General features: G+C 40.8%; 1 protein-coding gene and 1 long non-coding RNA gene across 6 annotated transcripts in view; one reads left to right on the top strand and one right to left on the bottom strand.

Annotated features, from left to right (window-relative positions):
* Positions 1 to 7,138, bottom strand: part of LOC109303545 — a 16,771-nt gene extending 9,633 nt beyond the window's left edge. Inside the window, exons 1-2 of the long non-coding RNA XR_002099153.1 lie at positions 7,041 to 7,138; positions 1,475 to 1,479 (exon numbers count right to left, since the gene is read on the bottom strand). This is a non-coding gene — a long non-coding RNA (uncharacterized LOC109303545). The remainder of the gene's footprint in view (positions 1 to 1,474; positions 1,480 to 7,040) is intronic.
* Positions 1 to 10,666, top strand: part of PHLDB2 (pleckstrin homology like domain family B member 2) — a 119,922-nt gene extending 109,256 nt beyond the window's left edge. For all 5 annotated transcript variants that reach the window (XM_019525766.1, XM_019525767.1, XM_019525764.1 and 2 more), the window contains 5 exons: positions 2,035 to 2,125; positions 3,990 to 4,136; positions 5,775 to 5,994; positions 9,074 to 9,159; positions 10,048 to 10,666. In XM_019525766.1, the coding sequence (XP_019381311.1) occupies positions 2,035 to 2,125; positions 3,990 to 4,136; positions 5,775 to 5,994; positions 9,074 to 9,159; positions 10,048 to 10,188 (685 nt within the window). In that variant the 3' untranslated portion in view covers positions 10,189 to 10,666. The remainder of the gene's footprint in view (positions 1 to 2,034; positions 2,126 to 3,989; positions 4,137 to 5,774; positions 5,995 to 9,073; positions 9,160 to 10,047) is intronic.
* Positions 10,667 to 11,625: the final 959 nt, after the last annotated feature.

Here is an 11,625-nt window from a genome sequence, read left to right as displayed (position 1 = left end):
CCCCCCCCCCCACACACACACACACACATACGCCTTGCCAGGTAGGCAGGCTAGATTTGGCCCAAGCCGTCTGCTCCAGCCTAGAAGGGAGGTGTGCTTTAGCACCCCTGTGCTTCTGGCCTGGGCCACTGCAGGCATATGGCTGCATATCTGGAATCAAAAGTGAATGTCTGTTCACTAGCTTCTTGGTTCAATCTATGCAGCTTAGACTGACCTGCGAAGATTGAATATGTTCAGCCTTAAACTTTTTGACCATCTGTACTTAGCCCAGCTGTTCTCAGAACTACTTGTAGACAGTCGTTTCCCCTGTGACTGTACTGTTCCAGTGATAGCACTTTGATCTGTGTCCAAAATCCTATTTGGGTAGTATCAGAAAGTAAGCGGATACCGTCAATGAAATGCAACATCATCACAAAATTAGGACCTCTATTCCAAGGACAGCTTTTTGGCTGTCCTGTAATGTTTTCTGTAGCATCTGTTTCCTGTGAGAGCAATTTGAGGATCAACCCTTTACTTTCCTCTTTTATTGTTGATGTGCTCTTCTTTTATAGGTATATATGTACATAGCTTCAGATGCTATAGGCTTTTTAATAAATACGCAGTGATTCTGATTCTGGGCTGAGTGGCACCTCATCAAGAATAATTATACAGTGAATTTTTTTCATTACACTTGCTAATGGTATGCCAGTTTGGCTGATACTGCCTTGCTGCGTTCTGATTCCCTTTGAGAAGGTTGCCACATGCTTAGCCTACAAGATGCCAGCATGTAAATGTAAGTTTTGGTCTGAGACGTCAAATGTACCAAAGGGAATTAAGTACCCAAGTTTCACCAGATTTCTTTAGCATCTGAACACCGAATTCCTTCAAGGTCTTTTTGGAGATCATGATCTGTATATTTTTAAACTTCTACTTAGTAATGTTCTGAAGAAAACTCACTAGATAAAGCAGGAGGCTGACTGCCAACCAAATCCCAGTCCCACAAGAAGTAAGAACATAAGTGCCATACTGGGCCATAGCAATGGTCCATCTAACCCAGTACCTATGCCTCAAAAGCAAACCTCAAAAGCATAATATTTCCCTGTCACTATAATCAGAAGTTCTCCCTCCACAGCATTCGCATCAAACTGGGTATCTCTAGAGACTATGCCCTATTCGATACCTTCCCTGGCACCTACAGTTTTTGGTTTAGAGATGTCAGAGAAAACATCTCCAGGAATCAGAGGCATATGCGGAGAGAGAAATGTACAGCCTTATAACTGTTCTCTACCCTAGACATATATTTGGATTTCTTACAACTTGTTCCTGTCTCCCCTGTTTCACTTTACTCTGAATGTAAACATGATAATTAATACCAAGTTTGATACAGACTCTCTATATTGCCTGAAGAAGGGTATTTGTACCCAAAAGCTTGCAAAGAACAATTTTTCCAACTATTTAGTTGGTGTAATAAAAGATATCACATCTATCAAAGAACCTTGCCTGCCTGTATTCTTAGACCAACATGGTCACAACTAACAACCCTAAAGTTTGACAGTACAAATGAATCATTTTCATGGTTCTTTTTAATCTAATGGATGCACTTTAGTTAATGTATAATATAAACCGCTTCCTAAACTTATTCATGTCAGGCCATCTGCCAGTCAAAAGTGGAAAAATGAAGTTGTGTGTCACAGCACTAGGGTCCAGGAGTTTTGAATCCAGGTCACCAAGGACCATTAATCATTTGGATACATTACTCAGTACAATATGGAAGAAAAAGTAGCTCCTTTTCTGTTTTGTAGAGATGGAAAACTACAGGGAGTGGAGAAGATGCACTTTTAGACTCTTGGGTCTACATCTGGGGCATATCTAGACGCGAGAGTATGTTTATTAATGGAGTATACAATACTTTGTGCATTACTATAAATGGTGTGAGCTGTGCTATATTAGACCATAACACTGTCAACTCTTCCTAAATTATCCAGTTACATCTGTACCCTGTAATTTTCAAACAAAAAGGACTTGCTTAAAGTTTTCATTTTTCACTTATTGCAGTGCCAGCACTTCAAACGTTGCAAGAATAGAAGAGATGGAGAGACTTTTGAAACAAGCTCATGCTGAAAAAAACCGACTGCTGGAATCCAGGGTAATTTTAAGAATGTATAGGACAGGAAAATTAGCAGATGCTCTTGTTCTTATCATACACATTTCATTTTGTCATTTATATTTTAAGAGCTTTTGTTCAACAGACCTGTACATAATTCCTCCTCTGCTTCTCCCATAATTATCCCACTTCCACCCCACCACTCTAAAAACCTGTACCAGCAGTAATCCGGAATCTTTGTAGATGAGGACTGGAGGCAACTTAATAATGTTCTGCCTTCATCTGCTAGATGCTGATGAGAAGCACTTGCTTGTCCCATCCCTCTAAGATCCTAGCTAGTCCAGAAGCAAGAGACCAGCCCCAGTGATTGAACCAGTGTGCCTCAAATGGCAGGACACTTTTGGCAGGTTAATCTGAGTGCTGAAATCATTTGGACCTTGTCAACCAGTTGAGTGTTTCTAACACCAGTATGTAGGATGAGGAGTGGAGTCTAGTATGAAGAAATTATGTTGTTCAGATGTAGTTTAAATATAGCTCAGTTCTTTAAATAGAAAGTTACTTTCTTCTATCACACTATTTAATATAGCTGTGCCTATACTGTTATTAGAATCAGGTAGCTACTAATAAATGCCAGCAGAGTCTAAGCACAATCATCATTAACATGGACTTTGATATTTACCTATTTGAGAACTGTGTTGTATTGAATTTATGCAGTAAACTTTACTCCTCAAGTCTCCAGTTGTCCCCCTACCCCCCTTAAAATGTCACTGTTGTCTTGGATCTAGTCTATGTAGATCACCTATGTTAATTAGTTATCTGCAGGATTCTAAGTCTTATGCCCTAAGTTTTGTTTTGGGTCTTTTTTGTCCAGGAACTATATAGGTATACTATCCCCAGTGTCTGCCCCTCCCCTCTCAACACGAACCTCCCCTGCCTGCCCCCAGTCACTCAGCCACCAACCCCTACCACCTACTTCCCGTACTACCACATGCCATGGTCCCAGGTGACACTTCGTTAGGTGCCACATTGATTCCTGGCTTAGCAGGGAGCCAAGGAGTGGTGTGGGAATTAGCGCAGAGCAAAGGACAGCAAGACCCTCACTGTTTTCTGGCTGTGTCCTGTGTCCTGTTGCTCTCCAGCCCCCTGCTGAGCCAGGGAGCAGCAGGGGAATTAGTATAGAACCAGAGAGCAGCAAGGGAATGCTATTCTCAGATCTCAGGCTAGATGCAGCTAGGAAATGCCACTCACAGATCTTGGGCTGCTCTCTGGCTCTGGGCTGATTCCCCTACTGCTTCCTGGCCCAGCTTGGAATCAGGAATCAGCCCAGAGGCAGAAAGCAGCGCAGGACCCAGCTCTGCCTGCGGGTACTTCATTTTAGGATGAAGTTTCATTTTTCCCTGTGAAAAAATGGGGAAAAAAACTTGTCTTAGAATTGAGTAAATATGAGTAGGTGGTGTGTGTATGTGTGCATTTATATGTATATATGTGTTTTTTTTCTCCTTGAGAGTCACAGAAGAGTTTATGGGAGTTCTTAGTGGGCATGTCTAGTGCACATTTACCACACAGTAACCAAAATAACTGCTGAGTAGGGGCATGCTTGTACACATGCACACCCATACTGCACAGTAAATATGGCAATTTATGCCCAATTAGTTATTGTATAGTAACGTTGTGTATGGATTGACTTGGGAGTGACTTTAGTCCCAAGTCAGTCCACACACAGTGTTAATGCGCTTTAACTCTTGCACATGTAGACACCAGCCTATTCCCATTTACTGCGCAGTAAATTTAAGATAGCATAAATACGTGTGTAGACACGCCCTGTAGGATCAAATTGTTTTTAATGTTTAGCAGGTATAATTTTACCTGGCCTGAAACTGACATTTCCTTGTGCTATGATATGTAGGAAAGGGAAATGGAAGCTAAAAAAAGAGCACTGGAAGAAGAAAAACGTCGCAGAGAACTACTAGAGAAAAGATTAGAAGAAGAAACTAGTCAGCGACAAAAATTAATTGAAAAAGAAGTCAAAATACGTGAGAAACAAAGAGCACAGGTATGCTGTTTATCATGTATGGCTGTATAACATGGTTCTGTCTATATAGATAGCAAATTTACATGGCAAACTTCTACAATAATGAAAAGGAGGAAAGGGGCTTCTGAAGGTGGCTGGCTGGCTGGCTGAATTACTGTTAAATTGATTTACAGTTAGGGTGGCCAGAATCTGGAACCAGCTTCCCAGGGAAGTGGTCTTTGCCCCTACCTTGGGCAAATTCAAGAGGAGGTTGGACAATCACCTGCCTGGGGTCTTGTGAACCCAGCATTTATCTCTGCCTGTGGCAGGGCGTCAGGCTAGATGATCTGTTCAGGTCCCTCCTGACCCTAGCTACTATGAAACCCTAGCTACTATGAAACTAAAGAACTTCTCATGTAGTGCAGTTCATTTCCATCCTTGCCACTTCTACCTTTTTTAAGGTAATTTTACTTTGCATTTGTACAGTACTTCCCATAACTGTGTTCCAAGTACTTGAAAAACAATAATGGGAGATACTTGAACTAACTCATTTATAGATAGGGAGAGAATGCAGCACAAGTTAACTAACTTATGTCAATTCACCCAGATAAATTTAGTTGTTCCCCTCATCCTCGCCCCCCACCCCCCTCCCAAACTGCTTCCGGCATCGTATTTACTTGAATCCAAGGTGAGGTTTATTTTTCCCTTTCAACGTGGGAAAGAGATGGCCTCACATTAGATCAGGGGAGAAGAGGAAGGAGGCAGATGGCTGCTGCAGCTCCAGCTTCAACCCCAAACCTGGATTGGGGCTGGAATTGGAACCACAGCAGTCTCTGCCTCCCATGTCTCCCTACACCCACCCTCCCCCACCAACCTCTGCCTCCCCTCTGCCACTTATTGTCTGTCACAGCTCCAGCCTATTCTGGCCTGGGGCATGGAGCACATGGAATAGGGCCACCCATCAAAACTGACAGTATGCAACAGTGGGGCAGGTTGCAGGGAGCACAGGCACCAGGGGGCGCAGGTACAGAGAGGACAGGCAAGGCATGGGGAGGGGGATGCAGTGGATGCAGGCACCATGGGAGGCAGGCAACACAGGGGACAAGTGGTGGGGCGGCGGGGAGCAAAGAGGTAGAGGTCAGGCCACTTGCCCTATCTGCCCCTTACCACTCCCCCCACCCCCTTTCTCCACTACAGCAATGGTAGGGGGCAACTTATGATGACTCTCCCTCCAGTAATTAGATTCTACATATGGAAAATTATAACACATCTTACATGCATAGAATCTAATTATTGGAGCTTGTCTTAAGTTCAGATCATCTTGGATTCAGGTGAATGTAGTATTTATACCTATAGATCTGCACTTTAATCCCCAAACATCCTTGTTTTGCTTTGGTCTTCATCTTAGCAATTTACTTACCTGATGATTCCAAGCAACCACTATTCTTTCCTGATGAATTTATTCCTATTTAAGCATGCAAGACATCATACAGTTACTCATTGCAAGCATCTCAAGCCTCTGTTCTTTTAAGAGTATATAAAGCTGCAACATAGGAGTTAGTTTTCGCTACCTTCATCCTTTGATATTTTGTGTTGCTTTCATGTTTACCTGTTTACAGCAGGTAAGAAGGAAAAAAAAAGATACAAGATATAGATTTATTCTTTTCTGCTCTGTGGCAGGCCCGTCCCTTAACTCGCTATTTGCCAATTAGAAAGGAAGACTTTGATCTACGAAGTCACATTGAAACAGCTGGACACAACATTGAGACCTGTTACCACATCTCACTGACTGAGAAGACGTGCCGAGGCTTTTTGATTAAGATGGGAGGAAAAATTAAAACATGGAAAAAACGATGGTTTGTTTTTGACAGAAACAAGAGAACATTTTCATATTATGCAGGTAGGTTTGGGGCTTATACCTCTAGGACTGATTGTTAGAGGACCATTCTTCTGTTGTCATGCAGGGTGGTCACATCATTTTCTTAATTTTATTGATTTGTATTTGTTGTTCATGTTGTGGATACTTGGAAAGTCTGTGGTCAGAATAGGATCCCATTAAATTAGTAAGCATGGTGTTATGCAACCACAGTTGACTTATTCCTTTCCAAGCAAAGGAATATCTTGGATAAAACAGGACATCTCCACTTCTTCATGGGACACTTAATTAACAGCATGTATTGTTGTATGCACAAGGCATATAGTGTGAATTAAAAACAAACAGGAATCTTATCAGGGGATAAGACACAATGCCACATTTATTGAAAACAAGACAAGCAAAATTAAGAAAAATAACCAAAAGGTGGTGTTTCTTCTTTCATACACTCACACATACATACTCATACACTCACGTACATACCCATTTATTCACGTACATACAAAAAGAGACAGACAGTCCTGCAAATATTAAGATATTACCAGTCCTTAAAATGCTCAGGTTAGCTTGGTGGCCAGCCAAGTTAACCACAAGAATGAAGCCAGGCCTTTTTGGACATGTACCGCTGCTGCTGCTGCTGCTGCTGCTGCTGCTGCTGCTGCTGCTGCTGCTGCTGCTTCTGTGCAGGACAGACCCAAAGCCTCTTTGTTCTTGTCCATCTATATAGTGATTGTTCCCCATATAAGTTTATGGGTCTTGCTGTGTCACATCCCCTCAATGACAAAATGATCCTCCTCTTCTGTTGTGATATAATGATTAACAGACTCTTCAGGCTTTGTGGTCTGCAATTTCTTCCATCTGTTGTCAGCAATTTCTTCAGCCATTGGAACAAAACATGATCTTGCATTTTGTAATTTTTAACTGATGCTCTTGGACATTGTAACCTTTGACTGTTAAATCGCAGAAGGCTATTTCTATCCTTCTAGTCTGAGGTACAAGACAGACTGTCTCAACATATGCATTTCCACATGTACTGTTTATTCTTTCGTTACCTCTTTTCAAATGTCCCAGACATACACGCTATATTATGTCTCTTATACTATATATAACGTACAAAATCATAAAACAAAATGACTGTTACACTTACGCTAAGCAATGTAAAAATCAAAAGTCTCAACTAGGGCTAAATTACAGAGTTATTTGAGCAAACTAAAATGGATATTGGTTACACAATAGTCAACAAAACAATAAAGGATGTTTATAAGGGCAATATTAAGAGTAAATAAAGACAAATTAACTTTAGCTCAACAGTATTTAACGTTGTTTTAACATTGGTGCTGGAAATTTTTTTTTTCCAAATTGTGCAGTCTATCTTTTGGAAATAATTGGTGCCTGTATTCATTAAATGTCCAGAAAAATTCCATAAGGTTTACAGCAGTAGTTGATATAAATTATGAAAAATGCAAACTTTAATTTTACTTTTCACAATATCTGGTTTATTCATTAGCAAAGGACTGGATATAGTGCAGTACTCCCATCTGGTATTGATTTTTAAAAAGTAGTTAGTTTAATAGATACCAGCTTCAGTTTTGAGTGCAGTACAGCTGCTATAATATAATTTCAGTTAGCAAAAAAAATCTTGACATAGTCATAGACATCGTCTTGAGGATTTGAGCCATCAAACATTTCATTCAAATTTTATACCAGCTAAGCAGAAATGCAGCTGTGGGTATGAGGTAGAAGCTGTGGCTCAAAAAAACATTTTTTGCATTTCAAAATATAAATATTTATGCTATAAATTTATAGTATATGGCTTTCACGTAATCCCATCTTTAGGACTCCAAGTATACTGAAAAAATAATAGACACCAAAACCTTCAACTTAGCGCAACAAGTAAAATGTGTTTATTTCCTGACTTGAAAATGATACAGAACTTTACTGGGACAGAGATTATGCATGCATAGTTTGAACCTTAGATATTTCATTTTCAGGGTGACGTTTGTCCCAAAACTATGAGAACGGTTTCTGTACTCTAAGGCAACAAGTGTTTACAAAGCCAGACTTAAAGCTTCCCATTTAGGGCAAAATTGCAGGCACATGTAATACACCTTACATGTCCTGTGTGGTTGTGTCTTCATATATGACAGGAATAAATTACAAAACAGAGGCCATTAGGGCTGCATCCACATGAGCACGAACGTTTGGTTCTCTGGGGACAACTAGGAGAGGGACACGCCTGTGCCACACGCCCTCTCAAGTGTGGCAGGTTACCTTGGCTGGGGTAGGGAAGGCTGGGACCAGCATTAGGTGGCTCCACCAGCCTTAAATGGAGCCCTGGGGGCCTCCTAGGGCTGCAGCAGCAACAATCCTGCCACTCAGAGCCTGGCTGGCAGACAGAGTGTGGCTCTGGCTGGCCAGGCTTTGGTTTTAAGTGGCATGCATTGCCCCCATGTGTGCCACTTCGGGTTTTTGGTATTTTTTGCACAGGGTTTTTGACCCCTGGATGTCCAGTAGAGTCAGTAGTGAGGAGAATAGCTGAATATGTGGTATATGGCATTGCAGATGTGTGCACAGCGCCACATACCACATGGCTGTGTTCATCTGAATATGACTTTGGAGAAAATCTGTGGTGAAAATCCAGACTGTTTTCTTTTTAAATTTTTTTTCCATATTTAATTCTGCTTATTAAAGTGACACAAAACACTAAACCTCTCTTTGATCTCTCTTCCTGCCACTATTACTACAGTAGTGTTTCAGAATCACCTGAGTCCTGTTTATATCACTGTTGACTAAAAAGACCAATTTTTGTTTTAAGCTTTAGAGGTTTCACAAACAGGAAGGATGTTTTCAAATTATGAAAAGTACTTGGAATTTTCTTTTAAAAACAGAATTGCTAAGTGTCAGTTTTCTAAGATTTTCTCTTTACTGCAGCAATTTTGGCAGTTACCTTGCTAGTCTACAATAAATAGTCTATTCAAATAGGGAGGATAGGGTGGGGGTGCTTGCCCCGTCACTGTGACTTGCTGAGTGACCATACACAGCCTTTTAACCCTTCAATCATTCTGGTTTATTATTCATGTCAGTTTTCAAAACTCTGTCATTGCAGACAAACATGAAACTAAATTAAAAGGAGTAATATATTTCCAAGCCATTGAAGAAGTCTATTATGATCACTTAAAGAACGCTTATAAGGTAAACTTTATTACTGTTGATTTTATTTTTTTTATCATTCAGTAACATCTAAAATGCTAGTAGCTATATAGCTATAAGAATACACATGCCCTGCAAGCTGGCAGTTTTAATAACAACAACAACACATATATACACGGTGCAGAAGGATATAGATGGGTGCAGACTGTGTGGCCGAATGACTGGTACATTTTATCTTGACAGTCCCGTGTAAAATGACACAGGAAATAGAGAGAGTTGATCTGACAAGGGATGCGGTGATATTGGGGCACAGGGCTGGGAAGCAGCTGCCCTGGAGAAAGGACAGTTTTCCCATCCCCTGCTGTCTGGGCTGACCAGGAGCAATTTGCTTCTGGTCAGCAGTCTGTACATGTGCTACTGTGCAGTAGTTACTGCATGATTAATCTACTACCTGTGGGCATTTATACATGTGTTCTGGGAGGCACAGAGGTGCACTTTAGTTAGAGAAGCTCTGAGAGTTACTCTAATTAAAGTGCCCAGAGCATCACGCATATCAGCATCCCTGTGCTGAAATATGGCAGCAGGGGGCTTTAACCAAAGCTTGTCACTGGAACCTCAGTGCACATGTATAGGTGCTATGTATTTACAAGTAGTAGGCAACCATACAGTAGACTAATCTACTGTGCAGTAAATGCTGCGAATGTGTAGACAGTGGCGCTTTACTGCACAGTAAAGTATAATATGTAGATATGTCCACAGAGTATCTGCACACTCACTCCCAACACATCTCCATCTCCCCTACACATAGCAGGAGCTAAGCAAATCCTAAATAAGGCAGGACCTAATACATCTTTTTTTCTAGTATCTGTAACTTGATTTCATTTAATCGAGCTTTTACCTTTCTCTTTTTTCATTTTTTTTTGTTTTTAGAGTCCTAATCCACTACTCACTTTCAGTGTTAAGACACATGACCGGATATATTACATGGTTGCCCCAACACCAGAAGCCATGAGGATATGGATGGATGTAATAGTTACAGGAGCAGAAGGCTACACACATTTCATGTTATAAAATCAAATAACAGCTCATTCATGGGACATACTGCAATCATCTTATGCATTTAGCCATATGCAATCGAAATTTGGTATTTTTCACAAGTATCCTCCCTATGATGTGCATGCAAGCTCTGAAAATGAAAGGGTTTATGAACGCATTGAAAAGGGGGACTGGTTGCTTACTTTAGTTGCTAATTATAGTAACAAAAGAACTGAAGTTGTAGAAGGATCATTGTGCACCCACATGGATAACCAAGTTGACTTAAACATAGTGTTTTGATTCAATGGTTATTTCTTACAAATTCTCCTACACAGAAAGTGTGCTTATAAACTCATACTAAACAGTTTACAAAATGGTTTGTGTGTGCTCATTGATATGCAAATGTTTTAGTAATGGAACAGAAAGGTATAATAGCATATATTTTAATATGCAGTAATTGACATTTATAAGTGATTAGCTGACTTTTTAAATTTCTTTCACTTAAGTATTTTTTAATAAAAAAGTAGCCCGACAGTACATGCAGTTCTTACCTTAGCAATTAAGTGTATTACTACCAAGCCAAAGATTTACGTGATTCCTCTTCAGGAACGATTTCAAATTATTAGCTGCGTGTTAGCTTTGTGTAGTGGAACAATGCCATTTTCCCCTAAATGTTAATATAATTCTATTGCTACAGTATTTTTAAATTACCAGTGGCACAAACTGTATGCATAAAGCCACTTCAGCTCAGGAACAAAAAGCAGCAGTGTAACTTCATAGAACAAGGTAAAATTGAACTGAAACAAGAATATCAGATAAACTAGAGGCTTTCTGAGCTCCATATGCTGAATACACTGTGTTGATTCTTTGTCTGGATCTTTAAGCAATTTTGGTCTCATACAACTAAGTCTTGCTATCAATATGATTCTAATCCAATGGTTCTCAAGCTTGTTAGACTCAAGGCACCAGTCAGAAAATGCCAGCTCTTACCTTTCACTAATTTTTTGACTATGGAAAAATGACAAGATCAAAGAACTCAGATCATAACAGGTCATCATGTTTTTGACACTGTGGATTCCTGTGTGAAAACTGAGTTTATCATGTAAAACATGTGTAGGTTTTTGCACACCCAACAGTACTAATAATGTGCAGCACCCCTAAAAGCATCTTAGAGCATCCCATGGTGCTACAACACCCTCACGTAGGTTCTTAGACAGAGTGCAGGACCTCCATCTAACCCAGGAGGTGCACAGCCCCACCAGGGGGGACACCTTGTTGGACCTGGTGCTGGCCACGGGTGATGACCTGGTGAGGGGGCTGCGGGTGCTCGACCACCTGGGCGACAGCGATCATCGCCTGCTGGAATTCACCATCCAGTGCAAGGTGGCAAGGGCATGCAGTAAGGCAGCGGCCCTAGATTTTAGGAGGGCAAACTTCAACAAGCTAAGGAGGATAGTTGGAGAAGCGCTGAGG

The sequence above is a fragment of the Gavialis gangeticus genome, unplaced genomic scaffold (assembly GCF_001723915.1).
Source record: "Gavialis gangeticus isolate Ggan-Ray unplaced genomic scaffold, GavGan_comp1, whole genome shotgun sequence".
Lineage (NCBI taxonomy): Eukaryota > Metazoa > Chordata > Crocodylia > Gavialidae > Gavialis > Gavialis gangeticus.
This window is presented reverse-complemented; position numbering and strand designations above follow the sequence as displayed.